General features: G+C 38.3%; 1 protein-coding gene across 1 annotated transcript in view; it reads right to left on the reverse strand.

Annotated features, from left to right (window-relative positions):
- MUC19 (mucin 19, oligomeric) overlaps positions 1-21,565 on the reverse strand; it is a 205,316-nt gene that overhangs the window by 9,720 nt on the left and 174,031 nt on the right. Inside the window, 28 exon segments of the mRNA XM_011973120.1 lie at positions 104-154; positions 573-626; positions 1,703-1,756; positions 2,858-2,899; positions 3,474-3,527; positions 3,796-3,846; positions 10,350-10,403; positions 10,549-10,602; positions 10,923-10,976; positions 11,130-11,183; positions 11,432-11,479; positions 12,448-12,501; positions 13,256-13,309; positions 13,899-13,945; positions 14,406-14,472; positions 14,626-14,679; positions 15,069-15,116; positions 15,678-15,740; positions 15,983-16,030; positions 16,206-16,250; positions 16,389-16,442; positions 16,698-16,730; positions 17,237-17,290; positions 19,633-19,686; positions 19,828-19,881; positions 20,133-20,165; positions 20,574-20,625; positions 20,751-20,800. Of these exon segments, the coding sequence (XP_011828510.1) occupies positions 104-154; positions 573-626; positions 1,703-1,756; positions 2,858-2,899; positions 3,474-3,527; positions 3,796-3,846; positions 10,350-10,403; positions 10,549-10,602; positions 10,923-10,976; positions 11,130-11,183; positions 11,432-11,479; positions 12,448-12,501; positions 13,256-13,309; positions 13,899-13,945; positions 14,406-14,472; positions 14,626-14,679; positions 15,069-15,116; positions 15,678-15,740; positions 15,983-16,030; positions 16,206-16,250; positions 16,389-16,442; positions 16,698-16,730; positions 17,237-17,290; positions 19,633-19,686; positions 19,828-19,881; positions 20,133-20,165; positions 20,574-20,625; positions 20,751-20,800 (1,434 nt within the window).

The raw sequence follows: 21,565 nt of genomic DNA on the forward strand, positions 1-21,565 counted from the left end.
AAGTTGAATGCCATCATCCTGGCCTCGGTCTTTCACTTCTCTCCTACCTCTCTCCTCCTAACTCAACTTCTTATGTATAATCAAAGCCACACTGAATACTCACCTGTTTGCACTCCAGTTCCAGAAGTTATTTTGACTCCTGTGGAAGCAGTGACTGCTTAAAAAGGAACAAAAGTGGTGAGTACAGGGAACTGGAGAAGCTAGAGCTTAACTTCATTTTAAAAAAATGTTTTATTCTTCATGTTTTAGATGGACAGAAAAAAAAACTATGTATTTTGTACATGATGTTCTGAAGAACTACATTATGCCACCCTCTTAGCACTTTTCAAGAATATATTATTAACTATAGTCACGATCTTGTGCAATAGATCTCTTGAATTTACTCCTCCTGTCTAAATGAAATCTTGTATCCTTTCACCAACATCTCCCCACCATACCCCTCCCCATATATACAACTACCCCAACCACTGGTAACCATCATTCTACTCTTTGCTTCTGTGAGAACTGCAGATAAGCTATCCTGTCTTCTGAGGGGCCACCGAGACAAATGCATTTATTACTATTTGACTTACCTGTGGTAGGAGGTCCAGGAGCAGTGGTTTCGTTAGATGCTTCCTTGGAAGGACCTAAAACGAGCAAGGGAAGAGCAATACACTTTTTCTGATCTCAGAAGAGCATTTACTTAAGACACCTCCACGTGGAACAAGAGTCTCAAAGCAGTTGGAATACACTAACACATCTACTAATGCTAGCTCACGCCCCTGCCGTGGAAACACTAAGAACTTCCTATTGTAGCAATCCCTTGTTCACAGAGGTGAAGTGAAGATTCTTCTTTGACCCTGATACATGTTTCTCTTGTCGGTTTCCTTTCTCTAAGTGATGAGAGCTTTTCTCACACTTTACTCTATACATGTTTCACTTCTGGTGCCCCTTCTCTAAATGACAAGAGTTTTTCTCACGCTTAACTCTTCATGTAACTTGGTTTCTTGGTTCTCCTGTATTAATTTTGGAGGGAGAGAGTGGGAAAAAATGAGAAAATGAGAGACCTAATGTTGCCCTTAGCTTAACTACATTTTAGACAGGTTTGTTCCTAGCTATTGGCTCTTAACCTTCCTTTTCTTATTTACTTTAGAAAACTTGCCTTACTTTTAAATTCTTCCTCTGCCCCTTTGAGATGTAAATCTTCTTCCACTCTCTTGTCAATCTTACAATTCATAAATATCTTTCTCAAGGACCTGACAGCCACTCTTTTGAAATATAATTATCAAGAAAAATAATGTCTCTATCTCCCAATCTCTGTGGGAGGGCAGGGGCCTAACTTTGACCTGATTAAGTGCCAATTACCAAACACAGATGGCCTAATCGTATACGTCGAAGTCTCTCCAAACATTCTTCATTACTTTTCCACTAGCTTAGCCAAGCACTAAACAATTCTCCTGCCTTTTGCTTTATCAGAGCTGAGTTCAGTCTCTCTCCCCTGTTGCAATGGTTTTGACACTTACTGTAATAGTCTTGAACAAAGTCTTCTTTGCCTGTTTAACTACATCTGGTGCAATTTTATTTTGCAGTTGAAGTGTGACATTCATTCATAGAGATAAATACTGCCTATCTGTATTGACTTTGTAAACAGCACTTACTTTGGTGTTAAAGACACAGAAATGTTGAGCATGTAGTCTTCATTTGAGACAATAATTTATATTACCTGTGATGGAAGTTTCTGAGATTCCAGTGATTCCACTTGATATTACAGTGGTGCCTGCAAAGGAAAATGAGGGCAAATTCATATCAGCCACAGCCCTTATTCCTATCCTCGGAGATCAACATGAGGAAGAGAAAGCAACTCAGATGACATTCTGGGCCAGTACTGCAGCTAGCCCACAGGGCACCTTGTGAATTACAGACACAGAAATAACTCCTCTGGACAGATGAGAATTCATGGATTTCAGTGTCTGCTCTCTCCTTTAGTGGTGCCCTGTGTGCCTTCACAGCCTGACCTGGGGACTCTGGCATGAGCCTGAGAAACCCCAAAACAAGAAAACAACCATAGATGGCTAGGAAATGTAAATTCCCTAATGGAACTTCCTGAGTCTTATCTTTACCCCCAATATTTCCCTATGCTGAAGCAATGGATAGGAGTCATTAATGAGAACCCAGTGGAGTTAAACAGATTTAACTACTGACAGACACTCATTTAACCCTAAGAAAGGCAAAGAAGAATGAGGTAGGAATTGATGTGTGGATGCTACAGTCAGTTCCACAGAAGGGATCTTAGTTTTCTAGCCTTAGGTTCTTGTAGCTACCTACTAAATATTTACATACCTGTGTTTGAACTTCCAGAAATAATTATGCTAGAGGCTACCTCAGTGGTGCCTGTAATAAGAGGGAAGGACACAACGCCTTTCCCATCATCGGAAATGTATGGCTTTTCCACATAACCTGGTTTCTCTGAAGCAACAGAAAACAATTTAACAAGTTTTCTTGCACTAAATGCTAAGCCTAGCATGTTTTCCAATTGACTCTTTCATAATTGTATGTTCAAGGGAAATATGGGAGAGGAAAGTCACAATTGCCTCATATATCTCATTTCTCTAGATCTAGAATCATCCAGACTTCAATTACTAAATTTGAGAATGTGTTTCTTATACGCACATGATTTACCTCCAGTAAAAATTTTCTACAGTAAATGTAAGAAAACGGACAAGTACTCCAGAGAAAGAAAACCAGAAAACAAAGTGTGTGTAAACTTGTGATCAAAGGTTAAATATCTAAATCAAAGCCTTAATCAGCACAATTACCTGCATCTATTGAATAATCTCTTAATCAGCAAAATTACCTGCATCCATTATAGTAATCTCACCTTCTTGGCTGCTGGTGACTCCTGTTGATCCTGGGGTATTGCCTGACAAGACCAAGGGAGTAAAGAAAGGATGTGTCTAGATAATTATTAATACATCTACAATATATCTTGGAAAAATCAGAGAATTGATCTAGGTTGGCCTCATGATCTCTTATTAAAGGGAAAGCAACCACCTTCCAGCCACATTCATTTTCATTCAAAATCTGTATGTAGCAAACTCAAATGGAAAAATCGTGGAGAATCTAAAATGTGAAAAAACTCACCTGATGAAATTTCTGCTTCAGTGGTTCCAACATAACCTTTAAAAGTTGTGGCCTCTGTAAGAGCAACTTAAGAAAAGTGGAAAAGATGGAGAGTTTGTCAACATGAAAATGATATGGCAATAGATGATGTTGTTATGAGATAATTTACTAGTTTTATTAATGTTTTTAATTTTTGTGCATACATAGTAAATGTATATACTTATGGGGTACCTGAGATGTTTTGTTACAGGCATGCAATGTGAAATAAGAACATCATTAAGAATGGGGTATCCATCCATTGAGCCACAAACAATCCAATTACACTGCTAACTGAGAGCCATTTAAAGGAGAATTCCTTTCACTACTTGACTTACCTGTTCTGAAACCTCCAGGTAAGGTTGTTGTCCCAGAGCCTGTCACTGTGTAGCCTTGGATGAGAGGGAGAAGGAAGAGGGGGTAATATGAGCAGTGTCTGATAGGATAGAAATCATGGTTTAGAACAAATCCATGTGTTTCTGTGAGACAATGCATTCCTTCTCCAGGATTCCTTTCCCAAGAGGTAAACTAAACATGGTTTTCCCCGTTTTATAGTGTTCATTTTGGTTAGCTTCAGTCCTCTGGGATCTTTCTTTTCCAAGTTAGCATCATGAACGAGGGCCTTTCCCATCCTCACCTTTTTCAATTCCCCATGCTCACCTGTTTTACTTTCAGTAGGTTGGCTTCTCCCTGAAATTATGTTGGTGATCCCTAAAGGTTAAAAAATGAAAAAGATTGAGAATCTTAATATTTTAATTCTTTCAAGAGAGTTTCCCCCCTTCTACTTTCTACTTTCAAAGTTTCATAACTATGAGGCTAGGTTCTCTGAAAAAACGAAATATTAAAAAATATGTCCCCAGCAAATTCTGGCTGATCCTGTTTGAGATTCTGAATCCCAAAATTAGAGGCAATATGGTCTCCTGGTATAACATGGTATATCCCAGTACTTCAGTACACAGTGCTAAGTCAAACACATTGGAAATTGCTAAACCAGAACTCCTCTCCTTTTCAGGCTCTTTGCCTATGTCCACCCTTTATGTCCTGGAGAGCCCAAGGAACTCTCTTTGTCTGTTTTCTCTTCTCCCTGTATGTAAATAACATACAGTGGGTTATTTAGGGCTAATGTAACCCTAAGTGACTCATCAGTACCCATAGTTTCAAATATTGTTTGTAAGCAAATGACTGACAAATCTCTATCCCAGTACAGGCTTCTCGTCTGGGCCCCAGTCACCTTCATCAACTCTTCTGGACATCACTACCTGGAAACCTCAGAGTAATTTGAATTCAAATGATCAAAATCAGACCTTACTGTATCACTTATCAAATATTTTTATTTCCTCTAGTATATTCACAAACTTGGTAGATGGCACCATCACCTATCCACCCAAGCACTCAAATCATGAACTAGAAGTCAGCTAAATTTATTCCTCTCCTTTATCTCCTCAGCCACACTTGTTGATTCTAACTGGCTAACATATTGTACACTCTTTCTGCCTCTGTATCCCCTTATGACTAGCTTATTTCAGTCCCTAACTATCTGTCATTTCCAAGAGATTTCAAACTATACAACATACCTCCACCCTTACTCTTATTCTCTTTCATATCAATCTTCTACCTGTGAGTAATTAATATTCCCAAAAAATACAACCTGGGCATGATAATTAACCTATTTAAAAATCCCTTCTCATTGCCCATGAATCAACGTTTTAATTTTTGGTGTTATAATTGAGCCCCATATTATAATAGTCTCATAGAATATAGAACTGATGAGTGATTTTTTTCTTCATTTCATGATACTTCTGTCCCAACTTTGTAATCTAGAAGCTCCAAAAACTTCCCAACATTCCCTCTTTCAATGCTCTCTCAACATCTGGGTTGCGTTCCACAAGTATATTGTATTATTGTATTAAAGTTCCCTGAAAATTCCATACTGTTTTACATCCCCCAGACATTTGAATAGAAAAGAGAAAATATTCTTTTCCATCATCATTTTTTCAAGTAAACAAAAGACACCCAAGATGCCTTAAGTTTATTTCAGTCATCTTTTATTTATCCAGCCTGGAAATCTTGGTTAGTGGTGGCTTTATTTGATATGACAGTAGTATGAGCAAAGACAAGTGTGGAAATATTTTACCTAAAAAGATTCCTGTCCCCATTTAGGTATCTACTTCTGGGAAGCTATGTCCTAACAATGATGTTTCTAATTAAATCTTTAGTCCAGGGTATTCCACAGCATTAATATGACCACCTTCAACGGACTTCAATAAGTCTTCAAATGAAAAGTTTTATCATCTCCTGTCAGGGCCTAAATTTCACTAGTAATTAATGAAATCCTCTGTAATTAATTTCTAGTAGTGGTATTATTTAGTAATTAAGTTGTAGCTCCTGGTAGTAGAGGAAAAAGTTGAGATGACTTAAGTTTGAAATCTGGAAAATATTTCATGTTTTAGTAGAAGACATATTCTCAAAGAAGATGGCATTTTGCCTGAGGTACTCATAGACAGCTTTCTTTTGTAACGTTGACTAATCCCTGTTGAAATTTCCAGCAAGTGTGATGAAAGAAGATATTCCAGGGGATTTGAAATGAAAATGAAATTGAGGGAAAGATAGTAAAACAGAGAGAGAGAGAGAGACCATAGTAATGACTTTTTTTTTTAACCCAGAGAATAGCATAGACTTGGAAAAATACGCATTTCTTATAAGCCATCCAAGGGCTTCTCTATGCAAAGAAAAACAAAAACCACATTTTCTCCTAGGCTTTCTCATCTCCCAAAACCAACTGTGGCAAAACTGTCATTCTGGAGCCCCTTTGCTGTGGTTAAATACTTTGGAAAGCAGTGCTTTTCCTTTGCTCATCAGTTTTACTTCCTGTGGTGTGGCTCCCTCATGTTTCAATAGGGACTTCTTGGAAGTGTCGGGTGATTTTTTAAAATTAAATTTATTGGAACCTTATTCATGAGGATAAACCCATGACAATAGGTTTAATACGCAATAGAAGTCCAAGATGGGCAAATTAAACATCTTTGCTAACCAAGATATGGCGTTTTCTAGGCTCCTGAAAACTCCAACTGACCATATGAAGGCAAGATGGATAAAGGATTCAGAATAACACATCATTCTTAGTTTCATAAATATCACATCTAAAAAGCTGGTGTGGAGTGGCAAGTTGGAATAAAACAAAAACAAACAAAAAACAAGACCCATCCATCTGCTGTCTTCAAGAGCTCCATCTCACATGTAATTATACCCACAGAGTTAAAATAAAGAAACAAGGATCTATGATGCAAAAGGAAAACAAAAAAGATCAGAAGTTGCTATTCTTAGATAAAACAGACTTTAAACCAACAACAGCAAAAAAGGACAAAGAAGGGCATTACATAGTGATAAAGTGTTCAATTCAAGAAGACGAATTAACTATCCTAGACATATATGCACCCAGCATTGGGATATCCAGATTCATAATGCAAGTACTTCTAGACCTGCAAAAAGACAGCTGCACAGTAATAGTGGGGGACTCCAACACCCTACTGACGCATTAGGTAGATCATCAGGGCAGAAAATGAACAAAGAAATTCTTGTGCTCACTTCAGCAGCACATATACTAAAATTGGAATGATACAGAGAATATTAACATGGCCCTGCTTTAAGGATGACACAAAAATTCATGAGGCATTTCATATTTTTCAAAGATACAGCATACCAGCATCTCTGGGTCACAACTAAAGCAGTGTTAAGAGGGAAGTTTATAGCGCCAAATGCCCGCATTAAACTGTTAGAAAGATCTCAAAGTAACAATGTAACATCACACCTACAGGTACTAGAGAAACAAAACCAAAGCAACCTCAAAACTAGCAGAAAACAAGAAACAACAAAAATCACAGCTGAACTGAAAAAAAAAAATTAAGATGTGAAAAACCATACAAAATATCAATGAATCTAGCAGTTTGTTTCTTGAAAGAATAAATAAAATTGATAGACCACCATCTAGACTAATAAAGAGGATCCAAATAAACGCAATCAGAAATGACAAAGGAAATATTACCAGACTCCATAGAATTACAAAAAAAAAAAAAAAAACCTCCCAGAAACTACCACAAATGCGTCTATGCACACAAACTAGAAAACCTGGAAGAAATGAATTCTTGGAAACATATAACCTCCCAAGATTGAACCAGGAAGAAATTAAATTCCTAGACAGACCAATAAAGCGTTCTGAAATTGAATCAGCAATCAAAAGCCTACCAACCAGAAAAAGCCCAGGACCAGACAGATTCACAGATACATACTACCAGATGAATAAAGAAGAGCTGGTACCATTCCTAATGAAACTATTCCAAGAAATTTAGAAGGAGAAATTCCTCCCTAACTCACTCTATGAAGCCAGCATCATTCTGATACCAAAACCTAATGGAGACACGACAAAAAAAGAAAATTTCAACACAATAATCTTGATGAACATAGATGCAAAAATTCTCAACAAAATACTAGCCAACTAAATCCAGCAGCATATCAAAAAGTTAATGCACCATGATCAAGTAGGCCTTATCCCTGGGATGCAAGTTTGGGTCAACATACACAAATGTATGTACCAATAAATGTGATTTACCATATAAAGCTAAAAACAAAAACCACATGATCATCTCAATAGATGCAGAAAAGGCTTTTGATAATATTGAATATCCCTTTATGTTAAATACTCATGAAACACTAGGTATTGAAGGAATATACCTCCAAATAATAAGAGTCATCTACGACAAATCCGCAGCCAACATCATACTGAATTGGCAAAAGTTGGAAGCATTCCCCTTGAGAACTGGAACAAGACAAGGATGCCAACTTTCCCCACTCATATTCAACACAGTACTAGAAGTCCTAGCCAGAGCAATCAGACCAGAGAAATAAATAAAAGGCATCCGAATAGGAAGGAAATAAGTCAAACTATCTTTGTTTGCAGAAGATATTATTCTATACCTAGAAAACCCCATAGTCTCTGCCCAAAAAACCTAGATCTGATCAACAATTTCAGCAAAGTTTCAAGACACAAAATAAGTGTGCAAAAATTAGCAGCATTTTTATACATCAACAACATCAAGGCTGAGAGCCAAATCAAAAAAGACAATCCTATTCACAATAGCCACAAAAAATAAAATACCTAGGAATACAGCTAACTAGGGAGGCAAAAGAGCCCTACAATAAGAACTACAAAACACTGCTGAAAGAAATCAGAGATGATACAAATAGAAAAACATTTTATGTTCATGGATAGGAAGAATTAATATTATCAAAATGACCACACTGCCCAAAGCAATTTACAGATTCAATGCTATTTAAATCTACCTATGACATTCTTCACAAAATTAGAAAAAAAAATCTATTGTAAAATTCATATGGAACCAAAAAGGTGCTTAACTAAGGAAATCCCAAGCAAAAACAGCAAAACTAGAGGTATAACATTACCCAACTTCAAACTATATTACAATGCTACAGTAACCAAAACAGCATGGTATTGGTACAAAAACAGACACACAGACCAATGGAACAGAATACAGAGCCCAGATATTATGTTATACGCCTACAACCATCTGATCTTTGACAAAGCCAACAAAAACAAGCAATGAGGAAATGGCTCCCTATTCAATAAATGGTGCTGGCATAACTGGCTAGCCATGCAGGAGATTGAAGCTGAACCCCTTTCCTTACACCATATAAAAAAATCAACTCAAGATAGATTAAAGGCTTTAATGCAAAACCTAAAATTATGAAAACCCTGGAATATAATCTAGGAAATGTCATTTTGGATATAGGCCCTGGCAGAGATTTCATAACAAAGATGCCAAATACAATTGCAACAAAAACAAAACTTGACAAATGGAACCTAATTCAACTAAAGAATTTCTGCACAGCAAAAGAAACTATCAACAGGTTAACAGACAACCTACAGAATGGAAGAAAATATTTGCAAACTATGCATCTGACAAAGATCTAATATCCAGAACCTACAAGGAATGTAAACAAATTAACCAGCAAAAAACAACCCTATTAAAAAGTGGCCAAAGTACACAGCTATTTTTCATAAGGCATACACACATATGACAAGCATATGAGAACATTCACATTACTAATCATTAGAGAAGTGCAAATCAAAACCACAATGAAATACCATCTCACACCAGTCAGAATGGCTATTATGAAAAAGTCAAAAACAAAACAAAACAAACAAAAAAAAAACCAGATGCTGGTAAAGCTGCAGAGGAAAGGGAATTGATCGTTGATGTGGATGTAAATTAATCCAGCCACTATGGAAAGCAGTCTGGAGATTTCTCAAAGAACTTAAAACAGAATCACCAATTGACCCAGCAATCCCATTAGTGGGTATCTATCCAAAAGAAAACAAATTGTTCTACCAAAAAGACACATTCATTTGCACTTTCATCGCAGGGTTATTCACAATAGCAAAGACATGGAATCGACCTAGGTTCCCATCAATGATGGACTGGATTTTAAAAATGTAGTGTATACACACCATGGAACATTATACAACCATAAGAAAGAACAAAATTATGTCCTTTGCAGCAACACAGATGGAGCTAGAATGCAGCTGGAGGCCATTATCCTATGTGAATTAATGCAGGAACAGAAAAACAAATACTGCATGGTCTTACAAGTGGGAGCTAAACACTGGATACTCATGGATATACGGATAGCAACAATAGACACTGGGGACCACTATAAAGGGGAAGAAGAAGGGGGCATTGAAAAATTGACTATTGGGTACTCTGCTCAGTACCTGGATGACGGGATCATTCATACTCCAAACCTAAGCATCATGCAATACACTCAGGACATGTAACAAACCTACACATGTACCCCCCCCCACCCCCCGCCGAATCTAAAATAAAAGTTGAAAAAATTTAAAATATTAAAAAAAGACTAGTATATGGAGAAAATCCATGTGAAGAGCAAGGTCCCAAGCTTGATTTACCTGACATGTCTCTTCAAGTGAATCTAAAATAAAAGTTGAAAAAATTTAAAATATTAAAAAAAGACTAGTATATGGAGAAAATCCATGTGAAGAGCAAGGTCCCAAGCTTGATTTACCTGACATGTCTCTTCAAGTGAAATACAAAATCCTGTTTCAGCTCATCTTCCCATTCATTCATCACTACCACAAACTCAAGCAAAGAATTGTTGAGAACCCAAAACAAACCACTCACCAGTTGCCATTCCAACTCCAGTGGCAACTCCAATGCCTGTAGAAGTCGTAGCCTCTGAGAAGAAATAGGAGAAAGTGGTATAGAATGCAGACATTTGGAAAAACGAGTAACACTCTTACTTTATGTAATATCCCTGTGGGAGCCATCAGGTCCCCAGAAGTTCACATAGGCAGGTTTCTTCAACTCTTTTATGACTCACTTGTGTTGGAACTCCCAGATACAATGGTTGTGCCAGTAGTTATCCCAGTGGTAACTGCAATCACAAGAGGAGAGAATCAATTTATGAATTCTTTTTCATCTAAAATTAGGATTTGGTTTAGAAAAAAATAATAGGTTTCTCAAGTGAACTAAAAGGTTTATATCAGGAACTTTTTTGCCTTAAGTGATATATTAGGCATGTTCTCATGATATCATTGTATTTCAAATAAGCAGCAATTCACAAGGAGTAAACTATTTATATACCAGTAATTTGTATACAATGATTGAGGAAAACATCCACTAAGTTCATTAGAGCCAATTTGATTTAGTTTAAGATGAAAAGAAAAAAATAATTATTTGATTGCTAGTGCCCACCTATTTTACTTCCAGCCTCAGTGGTTCCACCATTGCCCAAAGAAGTTGTGGCTTCTAAGTGAAGGGAGAAAAGAAGTAAATTCAGAAGAATCCTATAACTGAGAAAATCCCGTGATATTCCCATGGTACGGTAGAGAGTGTGTATGTTTCTGGGGAGGGACTCAGTCATATTCCATGACTAAAACCCCTCATTCCCTATTAGGTTACCTGTGTTGGAACTTCCAGATGCAACTGTTGTGCCAGAGACTATACCAGTGGTACCTAAAGCAGGGAGAGGGAAAGAGAGACCCCAAATTGTGATGCATTTACCATCCCAAGAAGAACATGGACGCCAATGACTGTCTATGACTTGAAAGCAGCAGAAAGCTTGTGCTATCCTGTCATCATGAAGTGTGTTCTCCATTTTTAAATTCAGAGTCACAGTAAACACATTAGTTTGTAGTCCAGCCTTGATTATTTGGCTCCTTAGAGTTTAATGTCAGAGGTTTCGGGGTATTTTTCATGCTTACCTATTTCACTTCCAGGGTTTGACCTCTTAGATGTGCCACTGGTAGCTTCTAGTGACAAGAAATGAAAACAATATTTGTGTAAAGGTATTCAACTGCATTCAATAAACTTATGACATCCAAATTCCAAAATATGACAGATCTAAACCTCTAGAGTAACTTCTATCACCTCTGCTGCCTTAAATAGAACAATACGGATTTATATTTCCTCCGTATGTACTGGGTAATAGCTTAAATGTTAAAAGGGGAATCTTTCTGGACTCTGAGCCTCTTTTTCTATAATTGTAGTATAAGGTTTGGCCCCAGGAGAAATGATACGAATTTTATAAATACAAGCTTTGTTTAACAAATATCTCTATGAAAAGGCAAAAGCCCAATGTAGATTTGTAGAAACTCAAGAGTTGCCAATTCTTTGGCCAGGCGCAGTGGCTCACACTTGTTATCCCAGCACATTGGGAGGCCAGGAAAGGCAGATCACTTGAGGCCAGGAGTTCAAGACCAGCCTGGCCAACATGGTGAAACCCCATATCTTCTAAAAATACAAAAAAAAAAAAAAAAAAAAAAAAAGATGGCTTGGTGTGGTGGTGCACACCTGTAATCCCAGCTACTTGAGTGGCTGAGGTAAGAAAATTGCTTGAACCCTGGAGGTGGAATTTGCAGTAGGCTGAGGTCACACCACCGCACTCCAGCCTGGGCTGGAGACTATCTCAAGAGTGAGACTATCTCAAGAAAAAAATAATATATACATTTGTCATTTTTTCTCATTTCTCATTTTTTCTCATGTATATTAATATATATTTATTTGTGTGTGTGTGTGTGTATATATATATTTGCCAATTCCACTTTCATTGATTATGCTTCCTTCCATGGAAGTTATATCTTCTGAGAATAAAAAGGAAGAAAGTAGTGAGGGCTAACAGAAAATCATCAAAAGACATAATGTGCCATTGCTGCAGAGTTAGCACCTAACCGAAAAAAAAAAAAAAAAACCAACAGTATCTGTTTCCTCATTGACTCACCTGTGTTGAAACTGCTAGGTGAGATGGTGTTGCCAGAGACCACTGCAGTAGTATCTAAAAACAAAATGGAAGGGTACCACTATATCAATTGTTTTCTTATAATAAAAGCCCATTCTATAATAGAATGAGGCAACAACAGAATTCTTTATTATGCAAGAAAAAAACATTTTCAGGGACAGCTTGTTCCAAAGTTATTTTGTATTTTGCAAATGTAATGCTGCATTCTCACTATAAACTTGGTGGGGGAAGGGTGCAATGTGAGGTGGTGGTGGAGTCTGAATGAGAACGTCTCTTTTTCTGTACTCAATGTCAGGAAAACAAAGGTACTTTACTTACCTAGTGGAATGCTAGTGACTTGGCTACCTGATACCCCTAGAAAAAGGAACAAAGCAGGACTGATTACCTGTTGAATTTTCATTTGGGTAAAATATTGGTATCATAGAAATTGTAGTAGTCTAAAAGAGTTGAGATGTCACAAAAGAGTGTAGCGGTATAGTGTAGTGGTGATTTAGTATCATGGTTAAGAGGATGGATTTTGAAGCCAGAGTGCCTGAGTTGAAATCTGTTGTTTGCTCGCTGTGTGATCTTCATTCAGTTAGTGAATATCTTTGAGCCATAGGTTTTTCTCATCTGGAAAGTCTGTGAGAACAATAGTGCTTACCTCACAATTTGGGATGAGGGATAAAAGAAATAATAATGAGAAAAACGTGGAGTAGTGCTTGGAACATAGTTCATGCTAGAAAGTGTTAACTACTATGGCTATTATTTTAAGTGAAAAGTGGACAGGTTAGGAAGCTCGTGTGCTCACCTGTATTCATTCCACTTCCTGTGGTCTCAGTGCCTCTAAAGGACGTCATAGCTTCTTAGAGAGGAAAGGTAGGAAAATATGAAGTGAGAGGAATTAGCATTGTGAGGAAAGTGAAGGATGCACTGTTCTTGATAACAGTGCCACGGGAGGCACTTTACTAGTAAATCATTCTGTGGAGTCTCACCAGCTGGCTGGCTCACCCGTGTTTGAACTCCCAGGTTTAGATGTGTTGCCAGAAGCTACCCTAGTCTTTCTCTGTCACCCAGGCTGGAGTGCAATGGCACAATCTCTCACTGTAACCTCCGCCTCCCAGGTTCAAGTGATCCTCCTGCCTCAGCCTCCTGAGTAGCTGGGATTACAGGCTCCTGCTACCACACCTGGCTAATTTTTGTATTTTTAGTAGAGAAGAGGTTTCACCATGTTGGCCAGGCTGATCTCAAACTAGTGACCTCAGGTGATCCACCCACCTCGGCCTCCCAAAGTGCTGGGACTACAGGTGTGAGCCATCGTGCCTGGTCTGTGTTTTCTCATACATAGTTTTATTCTCAAATCAAAAAAAGATACAAATTCCTCAACAGAGGACTCCATTTGTCTGGAATTCAATGGCAGTAAGACAAGTGGCCCTCTTTCCTGCCATTTTTACCTATTGTGCTTCCAGTTCCTTGGTTTGCTGACCCTCTAGTGGTAGCTCTTAAAAGGATAAAAATAGAAAAACTTTGGAATATAAATGTAGACTAGAGTTATAGGGATAACTACGGTACATTTCAGTCATTATTGTGCTCAAGGAAAAATATATCGTTCGAGGCAAATCTGTGTGCATTTTGGCCTTCTGTTGACCTGAAATGGAATCCTCTGAGCCAGTAATTCATTTTTCTGATATACCTAAAATGGAGATAACTAAAATGGAAAAAGAAAACTTTTCATACAATTATCACTTTCACTCTCATTTGCAGAGACTTATATATGTGAGGCTTGGCCCTGGAAATGGAAGGCAATTTGCCCAAGTTAATTCAAAATTAAGTAACAAAACGCTGATCTTAGATGAGAGTTCCTCAAAAGCTCCTCCTCGAAAAACTATCCTATTAAGAAGCAAAGTATAATTGTAATTTATTATCACTCAAAAGTCATACATGCATGCACAAACACACACCATTAATTCTCACCTGTCTTCCATCCCACTACAGTGGTTCTATGGACTCCTGTGGAAGTTGTGGCTTCTGGAAGAAAAAGAGAAGCAACGAGTAAAGGATGAGGACTTAGAAGGATGGGGAAATATACTGTGATGCTCTTATAGAAGAAGAGCAATGTGAAAGACATTTTTGCCATCTTATTTCCAGAAAGGGAGCTTTCTTCTCAGCTTGTTAGCCTACCTGTACTGGAACTTCCAGGTGCAACAGCTGTGCTCAAGGCCACACCAGTAGTGCCTGAAATGAGAAGGTTATGGTGTTATAAAGAATCTTTTGCATGGAGGCAGTCTAGGTATAAACTAAATCTGTATTTCCAGGGCCATATCACTCATATTGTACACTGGCCAGCTCCAGGAGGCACCATTCACACAGCCTGCTTTGTCTATGTGGCAGTCCTTTGAGCATGTTCTTCCACTGGCCTTTTTGTTCCTGGATTGAATCATATATTTTTCCTATATTTTAATTATTTCATTCATTCAATAAATATTTATTGGGCCCTGTTTAGTACTAGGGATCATTGAACAGAGACTTTTTTCTCAAGAAGCCTACCTTTTAGTAGGCTTTCCAAGCATATATAATATAAAACCCTCAAATGTGAGACAAAAGAATTTCTTTAACATATTTGCCTGTTTTACTTCCAGTGACTTGATTGTCTGATGCATCAGAGGTGGTTCCTGATGACTGAAAGTAGGAAAAACGATTCTGAGTATGTTTTGACCTATAATCAATCACTGAGGCAACCCTTCAGCAACTTAATACTTAAATCTCAGGATGGAGAGCAAACCATTTCTGAGTTCATTTTAGTCATCTGTTCACCTGAGACAGACCTTCTGGGCCAGTCTTGACTCCTGCTGATTCTGTAGTAATATCTATAATATCCACTGGGTTAATTGTCCAGGGAATTACTGCTCCTGCTACCCTCTCCAGAAATCTATGTCCTAAGGCCAGGCATTGGAAAAGGCTGGTTCAGAAGTCAGCTCAGGGGTGTGGATGGGAGGACCTGCCCTCCCTATACGATAATCTTTCAGATTCAGAGGCAAACTCATGATACTACTTAATGGCCATGCTAACCTTTGAGACCCCTAGTTCTCAGTGATTTCACAACAGTGACTCTGATGGCTTCTAAGGAAGCTTTGGCCTCTGCAAGAGGAAATGAAGTAGAAAGGATGTTTGGGGTTACATATTCCTCCTTGAAATTAAACAAGTGATGACTGCCATTGAAAATATTCACTTACCTATAACAGAACTTCCAGGTGCAACAGTTGTGTGAGAGATGATGCCACTGGAACCTGGAATCACTAAGAGAAGGAAACTTACATCATTTCCTTTACATTAACAGAAGGGCTAAGAAGAAAAACATTATATGTTTTTTGTTAACTCAGAGGGCATATTCCATTATTCCTCATACACCTTTCAACAAGGATACTTCATTCCAAAAAAAAAAAAAAAAAAGCCAAGGCTAAGGACTCACATTAGAAGTATCCTTATTATCTGAATACTGGTAAATATCAGGAAGATATTTATACTTTCCCATGCTTACCTGTTTGACTGCTGGAGAGTTGGCTCCCCAGTGCAGTGGTCATGGATCCTGTAAAAGAGAAAAGAGAGAGAATATTCTGCTATCCATTAATGTAAAAATTTTGGTAAAACACTAATATTCTGAAATTTGGGGGCTTGGACAAAGATTTCCATAGGAAATCACTCTGTATTTATTTCAATCAATTTGAATTGTTAGAACTATTTTACAAACTTCCCATTTTCACCTGAGACTGTTACTGCTTCAGTGATTCTAGAGAAAGTTGTAGCCTCTGAGAAAAAGGGAAAAAGAATAGCAGTGAGGTCAAAGATTTGAAGAATCTGAGAACTCATGGTAGGATCACCCAGGCAGAGACACCTCATTGAGGAGCCCTTCCCAAGCAGTGGTTCCTCCCAGCCTGGTGCTTTACCTGAGTTGGAGCTCCCAGGGGTGACTGTTGTCCCAGAGGGCACTCCAGCTGTGCCTAGGAAGGAAAGAAAAAAAAAAGATCAACAGATTGACACATTTGTAACCCTTAGAAGAATGTGGCCAGCATCATGTCTACCTGGACCTTGGAGCAGCAAAAGATGCTTCCTGGACCTATAACTGACAGGAGGTGGTATTTTCTATGTTTACCGTGTGCCTTTGTAAGGCCAAGGTTAATGCAGTGGCTAATGTGCCTGCTCTGATTATTTTTGCCAAGATTGAAGGTCATATCAAAGACGTTCTCCAAGTTTACCTGTCTTACTTCCTGGTGCTCTGGTGGTGGCTCCTAATGAAAAGGAAAAGAGAGAGGAAGAAGGAGGAGGAGGAGCAAGAGGAAGAAAAGGGAGTAAAGAAAGAAGAAAGGAAAGTTTGAATTTTTACCCCTGAACTAAAATGTGACATCTTAATGATTTCTCTGCTGAATACAAGTCAGTACTGTAATGATACACACACTGAGTTACTTTCAAAGGAAAAACCCTTTCAGAGCCAGAGCTACTGTAACTCTCCTCTCTAGAGGCCTCGAACCCTGAGGCTAGTCCTAGAGAAGAAAAAGCCTTTTGGAAATTTAGGCCCAAGTTGTTCCAAATCTGAAAGGAAATCCTGGTTGCTTTGAAATAGCTTCAAAAGGAAAGGAAAAACTCTATTCCACATTAAAGAGATTATTTGCATAATCTATTCAACCCTTCTATAATTTACAATTATTCCAAAATAAAAAGTTCATTGAAAAAAATGTTTCCCCGAACAAATTTATCAAAATACAACAGTAAATAATGAAACCCCCATAATCTTCACCTGATTTTATTTCTGCTCCAGTGGTGCTACTTCCTCCTAGGAAAATTGTGGTCTCTTAAAGATGGAAAGAAAACTAAAATTAATTGAGTGCTAAGAAAAAGGGATGAGCTAAGCTGCTATCATTACATGAGAGAAGCCCAGTTCAAAATGTCTTGCCACCTACTAAGTTAGAAAAGAAAGTTTCCTGACTGTAAAGGTGATGTAAACCTTCAATTCACAAGGGTATTTTTTTAAAATGGGGAATGAAAGAATTTTAACTCATATGGTTCTTAGACTTTAGGTAGTTCTTAATTGGAATAAGATATGTAAACCTCTTAATAAAAATGGTTATAGAAAGGAACTCATCAATGATAGATATGCTCACTACTATAATCAACATTTTCATTGATTTAAGTATCAGAATTTTCTTTTTTTAAAATTATACTTTAAGTTCTAGGGTACATGTGCACAACATGCAGGTTTGTTACATATGTATACATGTGCCATGTTGGTGTGCTGCACCCATTAACTTGTCATTTACATTAGGTATATCACCTAATGCTATCCCTCCTCCCCAACCCCCACCCCATGACAGACCCTGGTGTGTGATGTTCCCCTCCCTGTGTCCAAATGTTCTCGCTGTTCAATTCCCACCTATGAGTGAGAACATGCGGTGTTTGTTTTTTTTGTCCTTGCAATAGTTTGCTGAGAATGATGGTTTCCAGCTGCATCCATGTCCTTACAAAGGACATGAACTCATCCTTTTGTATGACTGCATAGTATTCCACGGTGTATATGTGCCACATTTTCTTAATCCAGTCTATCATTGATGGACATTGGGGTTGGTTCCAAGTCTTTGCTATTGTGAATAGTGGTGCAATAAACATACATGTGCATGTGTCTTTACAGCAGCATGATTTATAATACTTTGGGTATATCCCCAGAATGGGATGGCTGGGTCAAATCGTATTTCTAGTTCTAGATCCTTGAGAAATTGCCACACTGTCTTCTACAATAGTTGAACTAGTTTACAGTCCCACCAACAGTGTAAAAGCGTTCCTATTTCTCCACATCCTCTCCAGCACCTGTTGTTTCCTGACTTTTTAATGATTGCCATTCTAACTGGTGTGAGATGGTATCTCATTGTGGTTTTGATTTGCATTTCTCTGATGGCGAGTGATGATGAACATTTTTTCATGTGTCTGTTGGGTGTATAAATGTCTTCTTTTGGGAAGTGTCTGTTCATATCCTTTGCCCACTTTTTGATGGGGTTGTTTGTTTTTTTCTTGTAAATTTGTTTGAGTTCTTTGTAGGTTCTGGATATTAGCCCTTTGTCAGATGAGTAGATTGCAAAAATTTTCTCCCATTCTGTAGGCTGCCTGTTCACTCTGATGGTAGTTTCTTTTGTTGTGCAGAAGCTCTTTAGTTTAATTAGATCCCATTTGTCAATTTTGGCTTTTGTTGCCATCGCTTTTGGTGTTTTAGACATGAAGTCCTTGCCCATGCCTATGTCCTGAATGGTATTACCTAGGTTTTCTTCTAGGGTTTTTATGGTTTTAGATCTAACATTTAAGTCTTTGCTCCATCTGGAATTATTTTTTGTCTAAGGTATAAGGAAGGGATCCAGTTTCAGCTTTCTATATATGGTTAGCCAGTTTTCCCAGCACCATTTATTAAATAGGGAATCCTTTCCCCATTTCTTGTTTTCATCAGGTCTGTCAAAGATCAGATGGTTGTTGATGTGTGATATTATTTCTGAGGGCTCTGTTCTGTTCCATTGGTCTATATCTCTGTTTTGGTACCAGTACCATGTGCAAGAATTTTGCCAGAGGGAGTGGGGACAATCTCAGGGCTGGCCACAAATTGCCTTTGCTTGGATGTCCTCTCTTCAAAAAAAAAAAAAAAAAATTGCCAGCACCTACCACATTGGAACTTGGAATTAGAAAGTGACAGGATTCATTATCTTTATTCTTTGCCCAAAATAAGAAAGAAAATGGCTGAGGATGAAGGTGAGGAAACTGTGTTTTCTCAATGTGCCAACAAGCTCCTTTTTAGATGTTTCTAGACCCAGGAGTTGAATCTGTATATGTCTTCCATGCACCATTTCTATCTCAGAAAACTTAATGACAAAAATTTCATTATCTCAATTACTTCCTTTAGATATCAATGAGAGAAAGAAAGACATTTCTCTCCAATCACCCAACTGATTCTCTGTGCCTCAGCTCCATGGTAAAGTCTCCCTGAAGCAGAGGAAAGGACGATGAAGGAGGCTGAGTGTCACATTTAGTAATTAGGTAAAATCCTGCCAATATGATAATGCTTGTTCTGAAAATACTCTTCACAGGAAGTACAAACATTAGATGTGATTCAGGCAACGTTGTCTACTGAGAAGCAGGTCGTGCTTCATCAGGGCTCACCTGCAGTGGGTCCAGTGCCAGTCACTCTGCTTGCTCCAGGAGAAGTTGTAGCTGCTGAGAGAGTGAAAAAAGTATGGAAAACATTCTGGGATTTAGAAAGGGAATGGTCCGCTTTTGCACAGAGGCAGCAAAAGGAAAGACACATTATTGTAGAAAGCATCCAAGAAATGGCTCTGTGCCAAATTGTGTACTTACCTGTGCTGAAACTTCCAGGAGCAACTGTTGTGCCAGGTGCCACCCCAGAGGTGCCTGAAACACAGAGGGATTGAGGTGACCATGATGAGTGAGTAAGTCAAATGAACACCCGAATCTAAAAGGTATATACTACATTTATTTTCTATACAAGAAGTCATTTTCCCTGAGGATATGGCAGTTAGTGAACTAGATGCATTTGCTGGTTGTCAGTGCTTCACAACTAAAGCAGATAGACAGTGTCCTCAGCTTCAGGCACTTTTGGAGTTTGATAAAAGGGAAACTAGATGGATTTCCCCAATGCTTACCTGCTTGCTTTCCTGGTGCTGCAGTGATGCCTGCTGTGAGATAGAAAAGAGGGGGGAAATGTTTTAAATGTGCTGAAACCATCAGATATAGGAGAAGATAAAAAGCAAGAAAATGTGTAAGCATGCACACACATATAAACGCATGCATCCTGGGTCCATGAGACTCTTTTGTATTTCACACACTTTCATGGAAAACTTTCTGAATTCCACCTCAAGTGCTAGTGACAGTTGTAACATGAATGGAGAAATTCCATTCCATCCTTAGACATAAAGCTGTCAGTTTCCATTCTAGAATTATTATAATTCAAAAAAAATTGTATCTCCACCAGCAAAACTATCTTGAATCACTTCCAGCATCCCTAAATAAAACACAGACTCTCTCACGCAAAGCTTAAGAGACCTAACACTTATTATGCCAGATCAGGGGCTGTTTCTTCTCACCGGTTTTGAATCCAGTTCCAGAAGTACCAGTCTCTTCAATGGAAGTTGTGGCCTCTGAGGGAAGAAAGAGAGTGGTAAAGTCTATGAATGTGGAATACTGGGAGAGGATACTCGGGTGAGATTTTATCATAGCAGCCCTAAAATACATAGAATGACATTTGACATTAAGTACAACACATTAGAACTTCCAGATATAATGGTCATTCTAGAAGATTCTCCCGTGATACCTGAAATGGAAAAAGAAAATGGAAATGGAATAATAGAGCATTGTCTCCCAAATTAAGCTTGGAAGGATCAAGATGGCAACCCTAAAGCACTGAAGCCCTTTCCTGAGAACATTCTATTTCCATAATGAATGGAAAATGAACAACTTCCTAGCACTTCATTTTCCAGGCCAACCAGAGATGAATGTGTTGCTACTGGGTTTCTCTTTCACTATGTCACAAGGGTAGAATAGAGTTTAAATCACCCTAATCTGTTTGCCTTCTAGGAGCATATCCCCCTTGTATGACAGAGGTGCCTACAGAGGAAACAAAGCATAATTTTATCTTTATAAGTAGAACTCTTTGATGCAACTTGGGGCGTTTTATAATCAGTTGTCTTCATGAAGCTTTCTGGTGAGGGGAGAGAGGAAACAAACATCTTGTAAAAGTAAATGAGAAAAATGACAGAAAGTGTCAAGCTGTGGGTGGAAAAGTACACTGGGAAAACAAGGACTGGAAGTTCTGGAAGGTTGGAATACATGCAATAGACTCTCAAGCCTCCTATCAGAAAAAAATGTCTCCATAAGCCAGGATACTGGAGATAGCCTGGCTGAGCCCTTTGGGGTCATAGAATCACAAGCAGAATCACAGGCCAGGTAGATATGACATAATATGGCCCCAGAGAAAATCCCCCTCCCTCAAAAACCTTCATGTTATTGTTCACTGCAGCCACCCAAATAGAGAGATGAGAGCAGGCCTCAGCCTGACAAGCTCACCTGGTGGGCCTGC

The sequence above is a fragment of the Mandrillus leucophaeus genome, unplaced genomic scaffold (assembly GCF_000951045.1).
Source record: "Mandrillus leucophaeus isolate KB7577 unplaced genomic scaffold, Mleu.le_1.0 Scaffold1344, whole genome shotgun sequence".
Classification (NCBI taxonomy): domain Eukaryota; kingdom Metazoa; phylum Chordata; class Mammalia; order Primates; family Cercopithecidae; genus Mandrillus; species Mandrillus leucophaeus.